Source organism: Montipora capricornis, chromosome 5 (assembly GCF_036669925.1).
Source record: "Montipora capricornis isolate CH-2021 chromosome 5, ASM3666992v2, whole genome shotgun sequence".
Lineage (NCBI taxonomy): Eukaryota > Metazoa > Cnidaria > Anthozoa > Scleractinia > Acroporidae > Montipora > Montipora capricornis.
Window position 1 is genome coordinate 13193460 of NC_090887.1, and position 23902 is coordinate 13217361.

At 40.1% G+C, this 23902-nt stretch overlaps 1 protein-coding gene across 3 annotated transcripts in view; it reads left to right on the forward strand.

Annotated features, from left to right (window-relative positions):
* LOC138049553 (supervillin-like) overlaps positions 1–23288 on the forward strand; it is a 44958-nt gene extending 21670 nt beyond the window's left edge. For 2 of the 3 annotated variants that reach the window (XM_068895875.1, XM_068895873.1), the window contains exons 10-24: positions 1103–1450; positions 1540–1780; positions 2872–3071; positions 4278–4354; positions 6062–6091; positions 7886–7923; positions 8155–8230; positions 9824–9961; positions 11407–11534; positions 12323–12481; positions 13438–13587; positions 14494–14615; positions 15473–15531; positions 15698–15794; positions 17698–23288. In XM_068895875.1, coding sequence (XP_068751976.1) covers positions 1103–1450; positions 1540–1780; positions 2872–3071; positions 4278–4354; positions 6062–6091; positions 7886–7923; positions 8155–8230; positions 9824–9961; positions 11407–11534; positions 12323–12481; positions 13438–13587; positions 14494–14615; positions 15473–15531; positions 15698–15794; positions 17698–17784 — 1950 coding nt within the window. In that variant the 3' untranslated portion in view covers positions 17785–23288. The remainder of the gene's footprint in view (positions 1–1102; positions 1451–1539; positions 1781–2871; positions 3072–4277; positions 4355–6061; positions 6092–7885; positions 7924–8154; positions 8231–9823; positions 9962–11406; positions 11535–12322; positions 12482–13437; positions 13588–14493; positions 14616–15472; positions 15532–15697; positions 15795–17697) is intronic. The other variant, XM_068895874.1, reaches the window with a different exon arrangement.
* The last annotated feature ends 614 nt before the right edge of the window (positions 23289–23902 follow it).

A 23902-nucleotide genomic window follows, 5' to 3' on the forward strand; every position in this document is an offset into this window, starting at 1 on the left:
TAATACAGTGGAACCCCGCTATAAAGAAGTGCCGCGATACCGAAAAAAGTTTTCGTTATATCGGGGTCTTCGTTATAGCAAAGATCCTGTTATAGCGAATTATCTGGTTAATAGCAACAATATTCGTTGTTGTTCGTTATAACGGGGTCTTCATTATAGCGGTCTTCCACTGTAGTTTCCGAATGTATCCCTTCCTTTATGACTTGTTAAAGGATTATAAAAGGTGAAAGCCAACGTAGGGGAAAAAAATTGCGGAAAAATTCGAGTGAGTGGCAATTAATGTTTCAGGTATGTACTCACATTTTCCCATTTTCTACGAGTAAAAATTTTGCTATAATATATTCCTATATGTAGATTGATAAGAAACGAATTGATGCTTGCAATATGATTCAAATTTTGAACGTTCTGCAAAATCGACAGCGACAGTGTGGCTTGCTTTATTTCTTGGTCGCTGTCTCCAAGTCGTTGAAACGGAGCAACGAGTCGACAGCGATAGTGTGTTTATAGCTTTAAGTTAATTCCCTAGAAATAGAACTTGTCTTAGTTTCCGATGAAACTTCGCATATTGTTTTAACATGTCAAGGAGATGATAAAATGTAATGAAAAGGGAGGGGGGGGGGGGGGGGGGGTCACCGTGCTGTTTTCCGTGGCACCACCTTGACGAATACAGCTTTTTAAGCCACTTTCACAATTGGCGCTCATTCCAAAAGTTGGACGAATTTAGCTCTATTTTGTAAATGTAATCAATGATACAGCGCAGAGCTTGGTGTCATTCTATCAGGTTAATTCACGTACGTACCTGAAAAGTGTACTTGAGTGCCTTTTGTGAGAATAACTTTAACTTGAGTGTGGGCTGGCCGACTCGTAATGGCTCCTTCTGTACAATTTTATGAAATTGCCAAAAAACTGGTCATAGATTTTTGCCGATTTTTTTTACTTTTCCATGAAGACACCGTTCTCAGCAAAAATATAAAACATTAACACCACACAACCAGTCGAATATTGCACAATCCGTTACACTTCATCAAGGAAAAAACATGATCTCCCTCTCTTTGCAACATAACGTTATGTAATATGATTGTTTGTGCATGTTGCCTCCAAGGTCTTCATATTTGACTTTGGATCAGAGCTATACGTTTGGAATGGCCAGCAGTCATTGTCGGGGCAAAGGAAATCTGCCTTTGCTTTAGCCAGGCAACTCTACGATGAGCCCTTCAAGCCTTACGGAATCTATGATCCTATTTTCCCATATGGCAGACCTGAAAACGGCGATGTGGAACTTGACAACAAAATCTCGACGAAAAGACCTCCGTGGACGTTATTCGCAAGGCTTCATGAGAAAGCTGAAACCATCTTGTTCCGTGAGAAGTTTCTGGACTGGCCTGATCCGACCAAGATCATCAGAATGAAGGGACATCCCAGTATGTTGGAATTATCCTGCCAGGAAAAGGTACAGTGAATAATTAGTAATTATCTTCTTGCCTGAAAACTATAGGCAGACTGAGATTGAATTATTGCAAATATTGTCCTCTTTACTAGCCTCCTCCGGTAGAGTTAAAGCCGTGTGATGCCAAGAGCATGTTGAAAAGTCCGCCACCTCTGGATTGTCCGTCATTTGAAGGGGTAAATGTTGGGCGAGGCAAGGGTGTACCCACTGTGTGGGTCGGAGACATCTACAAAGAAGGCAACCTTGTGACGACTGTCGGACTGACTGTGTGGCATATCAATGAATACAGACACTTTGAGTTGCCAGCGGCAAATCACGGCCATTTTCATTCAGGTAAGCAGCTTGCTAGTCCTTGTTGTAGTCGGACCAAGTTGCCATTGGAATCAGGTTATACAAAAGCTGACGAACAGTTGTTTTGATACTGAGCCAGCACCTTTGTTGGAATATCTGATTTAGTACGTTCTTACGCACTTGGTCATTACACGTTTGTCAACTCAACAGATTACACAATTTTAGCTCAACTTTCGCTCGCAGGCTGGTTTGGAACCCACATCATAAATGGATCCCAAGAGCTTGTTTTGATATGAAGACGGTCTATATCTTAGTTGTAGCCAAGGTTTTGAGGAATAAGGCTCTGCTGGCATGCTAGCTTACTGAAAGTAAAAGATAGCATTGGACTGAACAAAACATGTTACAAAACTGCTACGTGGTGAAGTGAAAGGGGCTATGTTACGTTAGTTTAGGGTGTTTAGGGGAAATCTTTAGTTAACCACGAGTTTAAAACTTGAAAATGGTAATGTGGAATTCCTTTACTGATAAAATTATCGTTACAACACAAACAAGATGGTTCTGAGCAAAAAAACGACCTTTATCCAGGCAATTTGTCAAAAACTTTAAAAACGTCGGGCCGAGTTTTTTCAAGATTACGCAAATGCGATCCATTTGTGTCCATCCATGCTTCTCTTTCCTTTTGCTGTATTTCTTTTATGTTGTTCAACAGTTTTAAGGGATTGCAATATTTCATTCTACTTTTTGGGTATTTTGGGTGTCGTGAAATTACATAATTTTGCGTGACATTGCCCCGTTAAGTGGGGTGTTTGAAGTCAAATACAAGTTGGCCATTTTGTTGAAAGTCATGTAACACGTCTTCTTTGGCCGCAATTTTGGGTGGGGTGCGACTAAATTCTGAGGAGAAAAATGAAGCCAGTTTCGTTGTTCCAAATAAAATATACTGTGATATTGTATAGATATGGTAGTCTATTCTCCCGCGTTCGTTTTTTTATAGTCGGCAGGTTTAGTTGAGAATGCTTCGGTCAAGCGACTCGTTAAGAAGACTAAATGAGGGAATTCGTCCAGGGTGGCGTTTACATTTCGCGCACGGTAATCCATAGAAGTGTTCCTCACTTCATCATTTCTTTTTTCAGGAGAAGGTTATGTCATCAGATGGGCATACTTCGTCCTTGCAGATCGAATCGCCAAGGATCGAAAGTCGCGTTGTCGCTCCACAGTAGCGGGTCGTGTGCGATGTGCTTACTTTTTCTGGCAAGGAAATGATTGCTCTGTGAACGAAAAAGGTGCTGCTGCTATCATGGCTGTTGAACTTGACGAAGAAAAAGGTCCACAGGTACTTGTCACTTGAAGGACAGCCTCTGTCCGGACCGTGATTTCTACTAACTTGAAAACAACCTTTATTGCTCATTTAGCCTTTTGCCCTTTCTGTGTTGTAGTGTCTGATCTCGGCTCGTTTTATTTGCACACATTTAATTTTAAAATAACCCTTTTCCACTTATAGATTTTACTCTAACGACAGACGTTTTTCAGTCGTAAATGGAAAACCCTTCCGGGACGAAAGGGCGAATGTGTTGTTTTCTCCGCGAAGGGATTATTCTGAAAACGCTCTTTAAAGAGGAAAGACTTTGAAAGTCTTTCAAGGGGAGTGAGTGTAAATGATGGAAACAGAACTTGTTAATAACAACAACGCTTCTTTATTTGATCTATAGCTACAGCCTTTTTCCCGCAATTAGCGAGGGCTATTTGAGGCCGGCAAAAGAGGAAAAAAGAAAATTTAAAAGTCCCGCTGCATAAATTATATCCAAAGAACAAACCTAGAAGCAATCTAGAAGCAATCAAATTTGACTCGGGTTTAATTAATTAATTAATTAATTAAATTCACAATCTATTAATTAATGTAAATAAGTCCAGAAAAGCTACAAGGGGAGTGGTTAATGATTGTACTTTTTCCTTACTTCATGAAACACGATTGTGACTTTGAATAGATCCGCAAAAGTCAGCTGGGACACTTTATGACTAATACATAGCTTTCCATTACGCTGGCGAGGTGATAGGTGTAAAATGTGGTCTGTGGCGGTCATTAATGACTAATCATTCTTGAACAAGCACTTAGGCTTTAAAATAGTGCAGACTAACACTTAACAATACAAACAACCGGTTTTCGTTCTCTTGTTTGGACACTATAGTTTTTTTGCTATGAATCTGTCATGAAGTGTCCCTCCTAACTGTGTCGTATCCATTTTTGTCACAACCAATGAAACACACCTATCGGAGGGGAACAAAAAGAAATTACCCGTCAGTTGAAAACAGACACGAGTTTGGACCTATATTATTCTCTCTTCCGGCCTTAACAGGTGGAATAAACTGAAATGATGATATTTTTGGTGAGGGAGAATTACCTAATTTTCACCGAAGCTGACATGAATCTCAAGGTTTTACATCTGACGACAAAATGTCTTCATTGTGTGCAAGGTCCCTCGGTGTTTTTCATAACGTCTTAATTGAACTTTATAATTGTTAGCATCCTCTTTTTCTTCAGGTAAGAGTTGTTCAAGGAAAAGAGAATCCCGTCTTCTTAAGTCTTTTCAAAGGAGGAATGATCATTCACAATGGCAGGTAAATTTATCCAGCCAGTCTGCATCGATTTTGTTTCAAGTTTTATTGCAATAGTTACTGCACATGACATAATAGTTGTCGGTTATGGCCTTGGTTGTGGTAGGTAAGTTACAATGGTCTTGCAGTACTGTATTGTCGGCTTTAATTAATAGGAATGGTTACGTTTTTGCAAACGTTGGCCGTGTAGCACTTATATGTCAACAGAGTTAACTATTAGAGGGTAATGTGAAGTGCTAGTTTTCTACCCATATAGACCATGTGAGCATGATTAGGGCTAACGCTCACATGGTCTATATGGGTGGAAAACTAGCACTTCACATTACCCTCCAATAGTTAATTCTGTTTAATTAATAGGGCAAGCCTGCTACAGACAGGTGCATACCTTACAAAGCCCACGAGATATTAAACTGACCCCTGTCTGATGTAATTAATATTAAGTAAGAGTAGTCTCGAGTATTTTTGCAACTAGTTGTCTCCCTCGCTTTACCCTGCGTGTTACCAGTGCATACGTCGTAGTAAATCCAGTACTCAACATCTCCTGTCTGTTCACCTGCCTCGCTCACTTGCACCTCCTAACACATTTATCGTGATCTCTTGAATTGTTTTGACAGTGTTCATGTACCACATAAATGAAATGGTGATCGCTTTTACTGTTCTATTAAAATCGTTTTAAATGTTTTTTTACGGAAGGGTAACAAATGGTATTCGTACTGAAAGAACGTCTGGATGAGTGTAGTCCTGATAAGGACTCACTAATGATTTGTTAGCTCACACCCTGCTATGAGCAACCCAGTCTGTATCCTGCTTGACAGAGGTTTCCTTGATTTCGCTATCTAACGAGAAGGAAGGGAAACTTCTGCACGGATCTCCTGCCTTCCAGGGGGCCGTTCCTCGAAAGTCCCGAAACTTAAAGGGCCATTTTCGGGTGTCACAATTCCCTTTGTAACTCAAGAACGGAGAGCAGTTAATTCGTCAAACTTCACAGTAATTTTTCTTTTTGTTGCCTTGGAAAACATGTTCAAAGATTGGCTTTCCAAAACAAGCGGTTGGAAATTTCACAGATGGCTTTTCGGGCCCGAAAAGCTTTCGGGACTTTCGAGAAACGGGCCCGAGGCGTCGGTTTTTCAAAAGGTGGATAACGTGATCCATCGGTTAAATCACTATGCAGCGGATAAACACTAGAAAAACCAATTGAGTTATCCAGTGGATAGTGATTTATCCAGTGGATAGCGGTATTCCCCCTTTGAACAACTGGAGCCAGAACTGGACTCTTCACCGGTTTGAAATTTTAATGCCTGCCTTATGGCGGAAGAGTGAAAGTGACGTTGTATTGACGTCATATCGTACACGCATGACAGAACATCGAGGAGATCTGTGGGGAAATCATGGAAATCTCTGCCTAGGGAACCCAGTCTTAGATACGGCACCCTTGAATGACAATATTAGAGAGAGCACTTGTTTCTGGAATGAATTAAGAAATGAAAGTCTGTGTTATGAAGGAAAGTTTATCCCAGGATTGCACTCACCCAGACGATTTGAATTCGTCATTCTACTTAAAAATATTAACTACTCAAACATTAAAGAGATTTCTCCGACAAGAACCTTAATGTGAACAGAGTAATCATTCGAAAGGAAGCTCTTCTTCCTAGTTTATTCGTACTATCGTTGTTACTTTCTGGTTCACCTCACTAATTCTCTCATTAACAGCCTACCCAAGAGCCCGTCTGATCCAGAAAAGTAAGTTTAGTTGTGTTTTCCAGTTCTTTTATTCCGATATTCTCGTACGACTCTGCGTTTTTGTATTTTTTGGCTCGTCACGCAATCATAACATAGGCCTTTTTCGATATAATAAAGTTCAACTGGAAAGAGAGGTTCTGAGGACAAAGACAAAGGGAAGTGGATGATACGCAAATATTTTTCATATTCGTTCCAACGTGTTTGTATTTTTTTTGTCCTCACTATCAAGATGAATATTTGATATTTCGACAAATAAGAAGTGCAGGTGTTAACATGCAAATGAATGTACAAGCGTAAAATCAAACAATGCCGGTGCAAGTGAGAGTTTAATGAGATTAGTTAATTGCTTGACGAGTCAAGAAAGGCTGCGTTTTCGGAGTGAAGCTGAAAAATAAAATAACGTAAATCATATAAAAAGGATGTTAACAATCAGTGTGATAAATATTAACGAGCTGCACGATCTGACAATAGTGAGCTATTACTAATATAGTTTCTTAAGATTTAAGGGTGCTTAAAAATAAGGGCGTAAATAACATTAAAAGCATAATTCATCAAATTAACGTAATAAATATCTTTCGGTTAAGGGGCTTTATATATGTAATACAAAAGTGGATAACGTAAATGCAAAGATAAAGTACGAAAGTTTCCGAAGCTACACTGAAGTAATGCTTGATTTGTAGAAGTTGCATGGCGTGTTATTCTTACGCTATAACGACATGAAGCTACGAATGTACGCTTTGTTCTTCATTTTTTCACTCCACCTGCATGTCATGTTTGCACTACTGATTTGTCTACGCTAGGTAAGAGCGGTTTTCCATACTGTCGTGAAGGCAAATGCAAAATGGCAACTTCAGCCAATCATAACAGACACTGAGATCCAAATGAGCGAATCAGATTACAAAAGAGATGTCTGCACCCGGCGCTTAGCGCGGGAAAATTCGGGTGAGCCAATCACAGGTGGTTTCGTTTTTGCTTCTAATGGGCTGAGAATGTGACGGGAGATTTTTTAAGCCAATCATTTATCTAAGTCAATGTAGTCTTGAAAATTACTTCAGTTCGACTCGATTGAAAACCGCTCTTAGACCACAGAATAATCGAGAACAGCTTAATAGCGGTTGTTTTTTGCAACTATCGGGACAACTTGTTATTCAAAATTGTACCATGTACTTTCCTCCCACGGTAAGGGAAAAAGAGAGAAAAATGCTCTAAATACAAGCAGTTGGAAGAAATCAGTTAATTCGGCCAGTGCTGAATTAAATTCTTTAGTGTTCTTTGAGAACTCAGTTGCATATGTGTTCATCCATTGTCGACTCCAACTTTCTTCTATTAAAACGTTTGCAATTGGGCTCACTGGGTTGGGGTATGTAGGGTCAAACCGGCCTCTGTGAGCCGGGGTCGTCCACCAAAGCCCCATATTTCTCGCCAGCCACGCCTGCTGTAAATGGCGGCGGCCAATACATTGGTAGGTTTTATTTGAGCGGTTTTCAATCCAGTGTCGAAAGTAATGAGCGAATTGCTTTGGTTTTGCATTACTTCACTCAATGATTGGTTGAAAGTTCTCGCGCCATTTTTTCAACCAATCAGAAGTGAAACCAAAACCAATCGTGGCTTGCGCATGCACATTTTCCCGCGCTTTGTGTCGGCTACGTGTAATTACTTGGAGTTTTGATTGGTTTACTGGGTTGTCTCACTCCTTTTTGATTGGCCAAAGTAGTTACTTTGGTTTTGGTTTTACGACACTCATTTGAAAACCGCTCTAAAACTGAGCTCTATTTCACTCGGATTGCTTTCTAGGAAATCTCCTATAGACGAGAACACGGCTACGTTTTCAGGTAATGCTTGTGTCTTTTTTGCACAAACGTTCAAATACGTTTTGCACTTTTGTCAATCACTGTAGGCGACTGTGCGATATTGCACTTTATGATTGGTGGATTTCGATCCACATGCGGTTTCTGTTCTGGAAGGTTTGTTTGCTGTGGGATGTTTTTGGGACGCCCCGCTGTCTCATTCGTAATTTAAAGAAGCAGTTCGTGTGAGATTAATTTTGTAACCGCATTTCTTAGATACCTCCACAACTCGTCTGTACGTGATTCGTAATGAGGAAGCAGAGGAAGCCTGTCTAAACCAAGTCAAGGCAAGGTACGATCTTTCCTTTTTTTTCCTTCGCGTTGGAAGGTTAAAGTTCACCTAAACGCAAATATTTTTCGTGTACAATATAAATCGCCCCACCAAAAGCAAACATGTTTTGCCATTTTTACCTCAAGATTTCGCTTTTTATCTGGCGGGCAAGAGGCGCAAAGATCAAAACTAGGAATAATTTGGACCCACGACCAAGGGCTGATAACTGCTTTGCCTTGCTGTTTTCAACGGAATTTTGCATTGCAAAGCCGTTTGTGACGTAAAATCGAGAATAGACCCTTTCCTCTCACATCACGGTCGTGCGTCCAAATTACTGCTAGTTCTGCCAAGTTTACGAAATTCTGGCTGGCAATGGTGACATATGTTTGCTTTGGATGGGGAGATTTCTGCTAGGAAAGAAAAATATTTGAGATTTATACTCTAAAGTTGGATCAGGCATAGTTTGTAGTACCTCCGGTTTGGATTGAAAGTAAGTCAACAAAGTTAGCGTTTAAGGACCCAACGTAAATGAGATGATATTCAAACCCAGGAGCTAATATATTTTCCATACTGAGTCAGTTCACCTGTGCAGGAGTCGAAGTTGTGATTTGCGACAAAACGCCAATTTCAGTCAGGAAAATCATTTGGATGTTCCTGATTAAAAATTGCACCTCGTCATAATTGCTTCTTGTCCCCTCATACCAAATAGACTCATAGGTGACTGTGCTGGGGAGTCCACCCATGGCATAACAACACTCTTATGTAATTGGAATAATATTGAGGACTCATTAAAATATCTTCGTCAATCATTACGACATATTAATTTTATTTATTCATAAATGGCGGTCAATTTATTATTCTTTGGCTAATGTGCAAATTAGCCTTCCAAGTCTCGATACCATACAGTGAATTGAAAATAATTCTTGCTCAAAAATGAGGCTTATTAGGCTAATTTGCACATTACCAAAAGAATAATAAAACAGGTGCCATTTATCAATAAGGTGCCATTTATCAATAAGGTCTATTGTACCTTAAAAGTGAAGTGTCTGCTTACGAGCCAGAAGGCTCATCAGACCGGCACTTATCTCCGGGTTCATTAGCATGAAGCGACTAGGAGTATTTCTACTCCCCCCTGAATGGGATGCTAGTCCATCGCAGGGTTACCCCCAGCATTACGCCGGTACCCATTTATACACCTGGGTGGAGAGAGGCACCGTGAGAGTAAAGTGTTTTGCCCAAGAACACAACACAATGCAAATAATATTCTGCTCATGCGTAATTGAAACCACGCTCTTTTGTGAAAATGCCAGTTCGCTTTCCTAAGCTTTTAGAAAGTGATTTAATTGTTGGGAATTGTGAAAAACAAACTAAGTCATCGAATGATAAGACAATTGTTGAATTCCGTTATCGCAAGATTTCGCGATTTTTCAGTGTCCCGCAACTGTTAATTGTTGTTGTTGTTTTGTTGCTGCAATTGTTTACCTCACGTTGTGATTGGCTCATTTGGTGTTTGTCTGCATCCGGTGCGAATGGCTAAAGTAATTTTTTTGGTTGGCTGTATTTCAGTTGCTCTTTTATTCTGTAGTTATCAACATTGTATTGGTTTCCTTTTAGCTCTTATTCTCTGCGGTCACGCACAAGCTTTGTCCTTGTGGTACGCAAGGAGGCGCACATTTACCTGTGGCATGGATGTAAGTCAAGTGTTGATTCACGTTTAACAGCCAAAGCAGCTGCTGAAAAGATTCAAGAGAGGTACGCACTGATTGGTTGTTTGAATTAAGAGGGAGCTTACGTAAGACGACGGCGACGGCCACGAGGACGCCACAAAACAATGGGTTTAATAAGCAAAAACAATAGCTCTGCACGCCTTGCACGTGCGTTTTGCATTTTGCTACATTTCTCTGTGCCGCCTTTGTCCTGACAACGACGTGAATTGACCAAATTTGAGGTTGTGTGGGGGACGTGAGAACCTCACGAAACATTTTAATTTTTTTTCCCAATCAACTACACCGTTCATGTCAATTTTATTCCTGCAATGTTGATACACGCTCTCCATTCCAAAGAACTTGGGGTTATAACGAAATTATTACAATAACGGAAAATAATATTTTTAGACGACGTTCTCGTTGGCGCTGTCGTCGTCCTGGCGTAGCAGCTCTTGTAACGTATAATGTGATTGGCTCGCTACCCTTGCCAAAAGCAAAAGACTGAACAATTAAAACCATGACTTGGACTTAAAAACGATAGAAGCTGCTTACAGTACCAAACAATAGTAGGTTACGAGAGCTGCTCCACTACGGCAACGAGAACGTCACAAATTTGCATATTTAGTGGGGTAAAACATTAGCTTTGTACGCCCTGCTCGTGCGTTTCTCACTTCAGTCATTTCTTTGCCGTCGTCATCAAAACAACACCGTGAAATGGCCAAATCTGAGGTTTTATGCAGGACATCAGCACTTGAGGATAATTTTTGTGTTCTCGCCTAAATTAAGCGCCGTTCCGACCAGTGTCATTTTTGAGGAAGTATCACAACCTTGTCATATTAAAAAGGTTAAAATAGTCACGAATTGATCACGTTACAATAACGCGAGTTTATATTTTGAGATGACTTTCTCGTTGCCGCCGCCGTCGTTGTTAGTTAAGTTCCTTGATGTAAGGCTCTGTTGAAATTGGGGTGCCTGTGGACGAACTTGATAGCGCTATGAGTGCATACCGGACAGAGTACGTTTACTTAACAAATCGAAAGTGGTTCAGCGTTGTCTGTACTCTTATCAACAACGATATTCGTCATCACAGTGGTCAAAATGTTGTGGACTCACGAGGCGTAGCCGAGTTAGTTTACAACAAATTTTGACCACTGTGATGACGAATATCGTTGTCGATAAGAGTACAGACAACGCTGAACCACTTTCGATTTGTTTTTTACCACAATATTCAACGCCAAAGAAAGTTTTTATTTCAGAGCGTGACCAAAATCATAACTCAAAGAAAGAGCAAGCGTTGTCTATAACTTTCTCGCAATATGATTGGTTTATTTCCCAAAATGAGCGTTCCTGATTGGCTATTACATTGCGTGACAAATTGACGCAAGCATGACGCGAGCAGCGTTGTCTAGACTCTTATCGACAACGGCAAATTAGCCAATCAGATTGCGAAATTACAAGCAATTGTGGTAAAAACTGAGTTTACATTAACAGGAAAAGTGTGGAGTGTAACATGGCTGACTTGTCAGGGATAAGCTTAAGCGAGATTGACGAGGGAAGTGAGCCACAAGAATTCTGGAAGGCAATTGGAGGAAAGAAATACTACTGCAGCTTGGCACACGGTAAATGTTCACCTTAGGGTGGTTAACAATTGATTGTCGCAAGAAATGCCATAGTTTTTGTGGTTTTTTAATTGACTTAAAAATCCTGTTGCCACACCCTTTACCAATGAGATACAATATGTGCTATCGAAACCTTTCACGCCGATCTGCGTTCTGATTGGCGCCTTTAGGCTTTTTGCATCACTGATCGGTTGTGATGGGCGAAGCCTGGCCTAAAAGCCTTTACGAGAGCTTTTACGAGCTTCAGCCCTGACATGCTTTTATAATTAAAAAACTTTGAATGGGGAAGAATTCCCAAAACAGATCTTTCAATCTACAGCCAGGGTTTTTCCAAGTTCAAGTGGAAATTCTTTGTTACAAGGTGATCTACGTTTCCCAAGGGCTTGGAGCAAGTCTTTGTTCAGCCCTGTATTGGAAAATCGGTCTTTATTTCCTGATTCATTTATGACATTTGCTAAAAAAGATTATTCCATTTGTCTTCGCTTGATTCTGGAAAGCTTTCCATGTTTTTTTTTTGTCGCGAGATTTAGCTCGTAGATGCTGTTTTACTTGGTTGTTTAAAGTCTCAGCCATAGGGCTGTTCATCCTTGTGTGACGCATAAGTGTTCTTTTCATACCATATTTGGCTCTTATGTACGTCGATTCATTACCAGCAGCCTGCGCAAAAGTCTGTCAGATCTGTCAAAATGCCAACAATTATAAAATTAGGGTACAAAATCGTACCACAGTACATTCTTGTGTAAAAGATGATTAATCAGTATCTGTAATCGTTTATTCCGACTCTGCAGACCCATCTAAACACAACTATCAACCACGGTTGTTTGAGCTCAGCAGTGCTACTGGCAAGTTCACATCCAGTGAGATATTATGCCCGTCAAGATTACCGGAACCGAAACTGTGCCCTTTCCCGTTTATACAAGAAGACCTTTATTCTGATAAACAACCAGGTACAGTTCTGAGAAGTGATAAAATATGTTTTAGTTTTCGAAATCACATGGCAAGTGACCATTTCCCATTTCACAAAAGCCCCCATTTCAAACACAGTCGTCAGTAGAGGGACCCGGCAAACTTGAAAGGAGTAGCCTGTTGAAGTTGTAGCAACACATCACGTGACAAGCACCGTCAGTATTGGGCCACACTTCAGGAGCTGCAGCGGCGACTGCGACCAATTTTCTCGTGCTATTTTGTTCCGCTTTTCGTAGAACGTTCTCGTCGGCTTTGGTCATCAACTGCGCACGTGGATAGCCCAGAACAAATGAGTTTTAACGATTTTGGCAAGCAGCAAATTTAACCGTAATCTTTGCTTAAGTCTCTGATCAGTCCTCGAAACCTGAGAAATTAGAAACATCTTTTTTTGCATTTACACGGCTAACCCGTGATCGATCAAGGCGGAGGATTTTATGGTTCATACAGTGTGAGATCGTAGGCCGTGAAACATGTCGAGATTCTAGTTATGCAAATTTTATTATTATTGCTTTCTGTTGACTCGTTATTAGCGTTTGTTGAAAGTCTTGTCAGGCGTCCCTATCCTATATAGGGACTGGGAACCATTTAAGAACATTTATCCGAAGCACATGGAATAGAGTGTTTTCACTCACGTTTTTCCACCGGAACAAAAGAAAAACGTTTGCATAATAATAGAGCTCAATTCCCGGAGGATTAGTTGGGGACGCCAACATAACCGTCGTTCCTTGGTTTAGGGACACCAACATGGCCGCCGTGACGTCACGTGAAAACATTCTCTAGAAAGTTGTGGCCGAATAAAGAAGTTGTGTTTATCAGTGTACTTGAATGAATCCTCGAGTTCCTTAAAAAATAGTTCCGACCAAATACGCATTCTGTTGAACAGACACTTTAACGTACTACAGAATCTTAAAATGCAGTTCCTTTTTGTACTTTACAGGATTGTTTATTGTCGATGGCTACTACGATGTGTATGTTTGGGAAGGCTGGATGCCGGAGGATGACGACGATGTGCGAACAGGCTCAGGGCGACAGCGGTGGGACAGGGATAGACGACTCGCCATGGAGACGGCGCTCAACTATGCTAAAGGTTTGAGAATGAGGCTCAGTTCGTTTTAAACTAAAATAACATTTGCTTGAACACTCTTTTTAAAAACTAAAATAACATTTTCTTGAATCCTTAATTTTCGTAATTGTAATAAAGTTTCGATATAACGCGCACTCTGAATGGTTAAAACAGAGTACATATGCACGGCTTACGCCACTCAGACAAAGCCGGAAGCCTCTCCTGTGATCTGTTCTGTTGTAAAGCACTTAGGAAGCAGATAGAGAACTCAAGAAGGAGACTACGGCTCGTGTTTCCCCTACACTTTCGTGCTGTATCCGCTTCCTGCTTGCTTTACAACAGAACAGATCATGATAAGCGTCTCGGAAAATGTCGCCGTGCTCTTCTCCTCGACTTCAACATCTCTTGCCTCTATGAATACAAGTAATCACCTGAAGGTCAACAGTCGCATATTCCCTCACCAAAAACGAAGGCGGACTCTTACACTAACTGTATGGCTAGAAATAGCTAGAATTGAAATACGTAGACTGGACGGACGCTCGTTGGTTATCAAAATTGGGCGTGCATTTAATAGACCAAATTCAATATCTTAAAATTCAATCCTAAACATAAGGCATCATCTCGAGACTCTGGGGATTAATCTCATACAAATTCCCATATTTATTCCCCAGAGCCTCGAGACGATGCCTTTTGTTTAGGATTTCAGGACTGAAGTTTAATATATCGAAATTGGTCTATTATTTGCTTTTCTGGACAGGTACGTTTGTCATTTCGCCGTTTCAAATAAACGCGATACTGACAGTTCTACTGCTTTCGTTAGAAACTGGGTTACACTCTCGGTTTATTATCGGGTGAAGTACAGGACTTCATGAATGCACCGAAACAATTCTCTAGCCTTTTGTAACACGCAGTTTAATTTTGAACTTACAGAGGCTGGAAAACGCGTTTCTCACCGAGTGTACGTGGTGTATGCAGGAATGGAACCAATGACTTTTAAAGCGCTTTTTCCGTACTGGAATGACACACCGGATGTAATGAGAATACAGAAACAGGTTGGTTATGTCTGACTCGTGCAAACGCTGCTCCATATAACTTCTAATTTCATTGGGTCGATGTAAGACACTTATTTTTTGTCCATTGTCATTTGAACCAATCACGCGAGCCGTTTCAATAGCTCACTGCGACCTGCCCCAATCTTTCATCCTTAGCTCGTCGTCATCAATCTCGGACCCAGAGCTCTTCTCTTGACTGAGGGAGAGAAGAACTCTGGGAAACCCTGAAACAAAGTGTCTTCTCATTGGTTTTTGTGAAGAACAATGAAAAGCGTCTCTAATTGGTGCATTCATGTTAGCACGAATAGTGAGCAGGCGCCGTAAAGATAAAATAGCAAATTTTAGGCTTTTAGAACCCTACTTTGCACGTTCTCCTACATAGAGTTTCCCAGAGCCTTGGGTCGATCCGAAGCTCTGGTGACGAGATGCGCTCGTCATGCAATCGTTCCTCTCCAAGGAAGGAAGAATTCCATGGTGAGCTAAATTGCAAATTACGCTAAGGGCGCTTTTCTTTTGTCAGAACTGTCTGGGACAGACTCGTCAGTTTGCAAAGAAAATGCAACAATTCGAAGGAAGACTTGCATAATAATCCTTCGCTTTCTTCTGGAGGAGTATATATCATCCTCGAAGTGTGTTAACCCAAATTTCAGTCGTCTTTTTCCGAGAAGGCGAGAAAGTTTAGCCATTGGTAGGTGTCGTTACAATGGCAGCACAATCTCTGGTTATTGGAAGACCAATCCATAAGAGCTTGTCGGACCGAGTTATACCCAAGCCCTCCACACTTAGCCAACATTTGGTCAGTCTTGTTTTGTCTTTGTAAATCAGATAAGCGAACTACATTTACCTGTCTCTTTCAGGACGGCAAGCAGCCAAACGTCAGACATTCTGCAAGCGATCTGTTACAGCAGTTTACAAAGTAAGTGGCATACACTGAAATGATCTCTTGGAAACAAACAAAGCAGCTTCACATTTCGATTTCATAGCAAGATTAAATGTGCCTTTAGCCGGAAAGTTGAATTTGAGACGTAAATACTGCGTTTTGTGTTGGCTGTCACTAATGACTTTACTGTTTGCATTCAAAGGGAATTTTACACTTTGGCTGAGCTGCAGAAAGTACCACCTCCCCAAGGGGTTGACCCTGCCAAGCTAGAAGCTTTCTTAAGCGACAGCAATTTTCAGGTAAATTTTGTGACGGTATATGGCCTGTTTCTGGGGGGAAAGTTGGTGTTCCGATCGGCTTAGTGAAAAACAAACAACTCTTGATTGTACCTAAGGAGTAGGGCATGACTAGGGACTCGTTTTTCGAACGTTCTGAAACCTTTCGGGCGAACTTCAAGGACTACAAATCTCTGTGTACCTTCAAAGCGAGGCTGTTTTGGAGAATTAAACTTTGCGACAATTTTCAACTTTTTTTTGGTTTTCTTGGGTCTTGAAAATATGTGGAAGGACTAGCTCTCAGAAAGAACAGGCTACGGTTAGCCTTCACATTGGGCATTTGAGTGCTGCTTTTGCAATAATATGGCTAGTATATCTATATTCCGACTTGAAATTACTTTTATCCGATTCAGAGTAACTTTTTCAGAACAATAATTATTCTATTTTGAAACACTGGGTTCACGATCAGAATTGTATATTTAAGCCATTTAAATTTTGTGAATTTTGCAATGAAGTTATGTTGATGGGAGGTTTTGGCAGATTTCCCTCGAAACAAACTGGTCAATATTAGAGGGGTTCACAGTCTCAATAAAAACATTTTGATGGATAGGTGATGAGTACAATGCACAAAGTAGGGGAAGAGTGTCAGGGAAAGGCTGAGGGGATGCAATGCAAATGTGGTTAAGTTTTGGGGGAAGCAGCAAAGCCCACACATGTACGCATTCCGTACCTATTTTTAACAAAACCGGGAGAAATTGCCCGGTAAGATGAGTTACCGAGTCATACGTTGACCTGATATTGCATTGCGTGCAACTAAAGCCGCGGCTACACCAGCGATTTTTGTCTCGCGCCGGTGATGCGATTTTTTTTTCAGATTTTGTCGCGTCGCCTGCGCGCCAGGTTGGCTACACTTGTGACAAATTTTGGCGACAAATTGAAGGCCGCGCGAATCGCATACTTTAAGAGACCTGAGCACTATAAACAGACATTCCTCCTTTAATTTCATTGGCTAAATACTCTTTAGTCGCGTCGTAAGCGCGGGCAAAAGTTGCAGGGTGGCTACACGAGCAACTATCTCTGCGATTTTGTCGCAAAAGTTTCAACTCTGGCGACTTTTTTCTTGCGATTTTTTCACCTGTCGCGTCGCCAGTTCGAGGGTGGCTACACGTGTGATTTTCATCTCGCGCTGGCGACGCGACAAAGTTTGAAAAAATCACACCACCAGCGCGAGCAAAAAATGGCTCGTGTAGCCACGGCTTAAAACACAAAAGCTCGTTTCCGGTCACGCACACAATTCTTTAATACAAATCTCCCCGTAAATCTGTCGTATAGTCTTCTGGTGGTTTCGTGGTCATCGCGTCATCATGACGAGATACCGAGTTCGAATGCAGTTCGAATCCTACTTGGACTGCGTCTACGAAGCAGAAAATTCTTACGCATGCGCAGCCATATCGCGACGCCCCCCTCCCCTCCCCCAAAAAAGTCTTAAGTCCACAAACGGAGTCGAAAACTGTTTGAACAAAGTAATGAGCATTTGAGCACAAAATGTTTTCTTTTTACAATTTTGGTGAACTGCTCTCTTTCTATTTTTTCCCGCAACAAAAATGAAATCTGGGAACTTCGGGCTCCCTCCTAGATATTAGCGACTTTTTGTTGAGTACAAATACGACAAGTTTTCAGTCTTGAACATGCGCATTTGGCATTGGAGGTCGTATTTTTATGAAGTGCGTATGCTTAGAATGAAATCCTCGCATTTGTATCAGTATAACTTTTTCTCTTATCTTAAGGCCGTTATGGCAGTATTTTTTCGTGCTGTCATTTTAAGCCCTACCTTCTCCGTTCTGGGGCCCCTGTTTCACCATTACTTTATGCTCTTGAAGGCAATCTTGAGGATCAAAGGAGACCCGACTCTCTTTCATATTTTTAGGAAATATTCAAGATGGACAAAGAGACGTTCAGTAAACTACCTGGCTGGAAACAGATGAACCTAAAAAAGGCTGTTGGTTTGTTTTAATGTTAAAGATGTCTGCATGATATTCAAAGTAACTTTGGTACTACGTTTGCGCCCTAGGCCAAGCTTACAAAACGAAACGAAAAACTGGGATTGTCCCCTTTTTACTTCCTCGATTTTCAGAGGAGATACGTATCTGTGTCGTTTTTAGATAATTCCTTGTTGTAACTCTAAAAATATTCGTGGCTTTACTTCCATTTAGGGTTTCACCTGCACCGGTTTCTTTGATGGTGGCAGTCTTGTATGTTTTAAACAGCACACTGATTGCTTTTATTAAGCAATGCAAGTTTCAAATTTTGAAAACGCCAATGATATACAACCACTTGTGGTATATCGAGTTGATTTTTCAACTAAAAAAACTGAGAACGAGAAATCGAATCAATTTCGATGACATGCACTGGCATACTGCCTTTGGTTTTATAGCGGTGTTCATAGATTTGATTCTTTAAGTCTATATGAACCCGACTTTAATTATCTGTCACTCAGTAGATACACGTGGTGAGTAGCGAGCCAATCAGGTTAAAGCATTAGCATGCTAATGGTTTTCTATTAAGAAAGACACCCCGTGCATTCTTACACGTGTCAGCAAACTGAATTGGTTTTTTTAAAGTGCCATAAATGAAAGACAGTTTTTGGTGTTAGCGTTGCACAAAGAAGTTATAAAATGAGATTTTTAGTTATACGAGACAAAGAATTACCAAAGGTAAGATAGTAGATTTTAATTACATTACCTTGTGACAACTAAATTTAGAAGATGTCGGTGGACATTTTCGGAAGCTAAAAGTTATTTGTTGTTGCATTGGAATTTATGCTACGATATTACAAAAAAAAAATAGTTATGTCTGAATACATTGAAAAATGGGAAAATTTTTAGTCGTTTTATTATTGTTGATCCATAGTGAAAGGTTGGAGGTTTTCCAGCCGATATGATTTACATTGAATTTATCATAGCGCTTTTAAGTTTCAAGGTATATAATGTTTGTCTTTCCTTGTGTCATACTATTTTTAAGGTGTCCGTCGCAGCGTGACTTATTATATGTTCAGGTTTCAGGCGTTTTGTATGTAACCGTTTATTTATTTATTTTCATGAACTAATTTATTTTTGCATCAATTCCTACATGCATTGTTTTTAATGTGGAAAAAAGTTTTTTGAGCAGTTTTTAAGTCATGCACTGCATGGTTTGAGTATTGGATTTTTCAAAGCAAAGCTCTTTAAGCAAACCAGGCTTCAGTTTCTTGTAGAGCATTTTTCAAATGACTGTCGAAAGTAATTACGCTATTGCTACGCTTTGTAATTGGTTTAAAAATCTCGCGCCAGTTTATCAACCAATGAAAAGGAAAACCTAAACTGACCAATTTCGACTTCAGGGTTCTCAATAGAAGGCGGCACCCGGCGATTGATAGCCGCTTACTTTACGTTCTGGTTGCTTTTCTCTTGTCATATCTTATACAATTATAATAAATAAAAAAGCAAAAAAAAAAACACAACAACAACAACAACAACAACAACTGAACTTCCTGGTGCTTTGACGCGTGACAACCGCCATGTTTTCAATGACGTAAACATTCGGGTATGCAACATTCACTTGAGCCCAGCCCTTCACGATGAAATAATTCAATTCCAGGCATACGCAGCCTGCTGTTTAAAAAAAAAAATTCAGTGCGATTTTTCAAACAAGCTGAGAACATTTGATGATGTAGCTGTAAGAAAAATAATCGTAAATAATTTTAAATTGACGCCCAAAAGGCTGGAAATTGCGTTTCTGAGCTTCAATATTTCAAAATTTTCTGGGGGAGCATGCCCCCAGACCCCCCTAATTTCGAGTTTTTACGGCCCCTCGATTTGTCACCGCCACCTACTCAAGGTTCGGCAGACGCCTACTTCAAGTCCTATTGAGAAACCCTAGACTTGCACTCGCGATTTTTCCCGCCCTTTTTCCCGCCCTTTGACCAAGGAAGTGCTACGAATTCGAATTGGTTCATTGCGCTGTTTGCACCTGCTGTGGTTGGTCGAATTACTTTGGTATTTGTTTTACGTCATTCATTTGAAAACCGCTCTAAGCCGTCGACGGAAATTTGTCTGAACTTCCAAGTCCTAGCCGTAAATCTGCTTTGAGTTTTTAAGCCACTTTGCCTGCATAGCAAGAGTTTCCGTGAGGGAAAATGCTCGATTTTCGATGTTTTGGCCGCGCGAAAAATAGGGTGAGGCAAGGAGGGCAATTTATTTACCATCCCCTCTTGCCCCATTTTTCGCACGGCTAAAACATCGAAAATCACGGAAAAGCTTGCTACACCGGCATTTTTAGCCAGTGTTCAAGTTGCATTTTCAATGTACTGTTATGAGTAAGCTAATTAATTGCTGCCCTTAGAGGGTTTAGGCTTTCCATTATACATCTTAGTGTACTGTATCACAAATGGTCTTAACTATTGAAGAAAAAACGGTTCGAGTTTAAAGGGGCTAGGTCACGCTATTTTAGGTAATTTTGTTTAATTTTGTTAATTATGAGCTCTAAACGTCAAATTGGCAGAGCAAGAGTCTTTCATTTGCAAAATCAGGGCCACATAACAACTGGGAATGATTTTCCTGCTGTGTAAATGACATTTTGATGTAGACTGATATAAATTTGAAAAAAGGTGGGCCGACGTTTTTAAACTTTACCGAAATTCAATCCATTTCAATCCTCTCCAGTTTTGTCCATCCATGTCCTTTTTTGGCTTCCCGGTGTTTTGTTAGAGTTTTTCTATAGTTTTGAACAGTTATTTTGATATTTTAGTTAATTCTACGACCATTCGATTAGTGCTGAAATTGCCTAAAATTGCGTGACCTATCCCCTTGTAAGTGTAGAAAATTTTATGAAAAAAATGAAAATGGTTACTAGTTTATTTTATTGACAAAAATGATCTGATTTTAACAGGTCCAATGTACCTGTTTTGACAATACGTCACTGCGCCAATGATGGTGGCGCTAAACAAGATAAGACTCCGAAATGCTACCTCGTGGTAGACAATTTTTTTTTCCAAAACAGACGATCTGTCAATCTCTGTAGTCATTTTAATGGCAGAAAGTTGTTTAGTTTATAGACGATTTATTAACTTTCCGTTTGTCCTTTTACTACTTTTCCAAGATTTTGGAAACAGGAACTTCTTTTCGTAAGACCGAAACCACAAAATTGTAAGTTGGAAAATTTTGCGCAAATTCGTAAAGTGCTACTACGATGAAAAAAATAATTTCTCGTTTCTTTCACATTTCGAAAGTACCTGTGTTGAATGCTCAACAGGCGAAATTCATTGTAGTAATTTCAAGAGAAAGACTTTATTTTAACTCCACTTTTTTCATTTATCGGGCTGCCAGTAATTGTGGCATGCGATTCCGATCGATTAGGCCCGTTCTAAACGTCGCATTTTACATGTGCCGAATCTAATCATAGTTAATAGATGTAAATTAACTATGATCTGATGCAAATGGCGAAAACAATAGATTTTTCTCATTTGCATTAGATTTGGCACATGTAAAATACGACGTTTAAAACGGACCTAAGCTTTCAGCGATCTGGATCGAGGAGAAAGTGATGTCATTTACTCGCAAGCGTAAAAATGCAGAGTGTGGATGCGGCTAAATTAGTATGCAGAAACACGAATTTGACAATCTGAAAGCCCAAAAGTCTCGTGCTGCATCCTAATTAAGCCGCATTCACACACTTAATTTTTAAGCTGGCGAGTTATTTTCTTCTCGATCAAGATCGCTAAGAGCTTATCGGTCGGAACCACACCAAGTAATGGTAGACTGCTAAATGAAAAAGGTGGAGTTAAAATAAGCAGTCTTCCTCATGAAATTACTTTTAAAAATTTCGCCAGTTGAGCATTCAACGCATAGCTAATCTAGGGACTGGTTATGAAACCCTGGGAATTTCAAAAGCAGGAACAATACAGTCGCAATTAGATGTTGAACCGACCGTGAATCCGTGACCCTGCACAATCTTTTGTTTTTGGTTCGCAAGTCAAATTGGTCGAAGCTTTTGATTGGTTATCCTGCCGAAAACGTGTTTTTGTCGGGTTTTGTGCAGGGTCAAGGCCAAAAAAGCGAAAAAAGCGAACAAAAACATGAAACAAAGAAACTTGTCGAGTTTCATAACCACCGTACATCTATTAATTATGTTCAACGCAAGTACTTTCGAAGTCTGAAGAAAAACGAGAGTTGATTTTTGATTGTAGTGGCACTTTAACCGGGAGAAATTGAAGAGGATAAGGGACGCTAAGTTTTTTTTGAACTAGTTTTTTAGTTCCGGTTGAAGGACTTGCTTGGAAGTCGATCACGAGTGAAACGTCCTTGCAGTTTTGTTCTGTTATGCAATTCTTGCACGCTTTAGTAAACCCTTTGACTCTCAAGAGTGGTCAGTATGTAAATTCTCCTCACAATTTCAAACACTGTCCGGTAAACAAGTATTGAGAATGAAGATTATTATCAGCTTCAGGGATATTGTTTTGATATAACACGAAATTCTCATGACTAGCCAACATAGGAAATCTATTGCACTAGTTATGAGAATGAACTTTAAGATCACGGGAGTGAAAGAGTTTGACGTTACATCTTCTCACTGCTTTGGTTGTTGAAAGACATCGTTCTCGGCGATTTATCGAAATGAGATGTAAAACACGGTGAGAAAGAAATAAGAAAAAGGGTCAACTTCTTTGCTGTGAGAATTTCCCTATTGAAAAAAGTTGCAAAGTTGTTAAAAAAAATTATTAGCCATTTAATTAATCAAAAGAGATTGTAAATTGCAATTGTACAAGTTTATGAAATTTTGCAAATGAAATCTTGTAAATAAAGGAACAGCAACAGAGTTGAAAATGAATGATAGACCTGTATGTACTATTTAGATGTACAGAATATTACAAGCTTTAAAGCGCCCCTGTGACCAAGAAATCATTTATTTTTCTTTGGATTTCAAACTATGTTAACTAAACCCTAAGCGACCAAAGTTTTAAGCCTTGGTTTAAAAAAGACACCTGTTTATTTTCACTGGAATTTTCGTATTTAATGTCTGCCATTACTAACGTTAAGATCTTGAGAGAGCTGGATCGAGGAGAAAATGACGTCAAAGGCTCACTAGTTTAAGAATGCAATGCGTGTGTACGCCGAAGAATTAATATGCAGCACAGGAGTTTTGGGGCTTTCTTTTAAACTCGCGTTTTGTGTATATGATAAGCTGCATTCACACACTGAAATTTTAAGCTAGTGAGCCTTTGACGTCACTTTTCTCTTGATCCAACCCTCTGAGGTCCAATCGGTCAGTTTTGAACGTGAGTAATGGCGGACCGTGAAATCCAAAACTTACACTCAAAGTAAAAGGCCTTCGGATAAAAATCAAATCTCAAAATTTTGCTATTCAGGTGTTGAGCAAACACACTTTCAAAATCTGAAGAAAAAAGGAATTAATGTTTTTTTATTACAGGGGCCCTTTTTATAGCATAATAGCATTAGTTATGAATAAAAAATTATCTATTAATCTTTGAGTGTCCAAACTGTTGTGATTTTGCCATAGTTTTTCATTAATTTCAATGAGAAATCGTTGACTATTTCGCACAAACTGGAACGAACCTGCGGAGGGGGCTGGTGTAGAGGCTCTTCTCCCCAGTCTCTTCTCGGTTTTTTCCTCGCTCCAGTCTCCCCGCACCGTACGCTTCCCCTTCTCGACGAGTGAAGGGAGTGCTCGCAGTCTAAGCTACCAAGGGATGTATCTAACTCATGGTTTCAATGGGCCATTTCCCAGTTGCTGTTTGTCTCGGTTTCGAAGTGAGTCTTGTTGCTCAACTATTGTAAGGGAAATTACTTTGATTTGCATAAGAATACGCAACTCATTTCCATTTGAATGGTTGTGTACAGGACTCGCTTTGAAACTGAGGCATGCACCAACTCAGAAATGAGCAACTTTGAAGGCTTTTTCAAACATAGCTGGTTGAAAAGATGACTACAGGGGGGAATTTGCTATCATTTCATACAAACGCATCTTTTCACGATTTCAAAGTTCGCAATGAAAATAGGGCCAAGTAACGAGATGCATTTAGCTTCTTTATTATTTGTGTTAGCGCTGGTTTCTTTACTTCGCGTCGCTCAATTTTC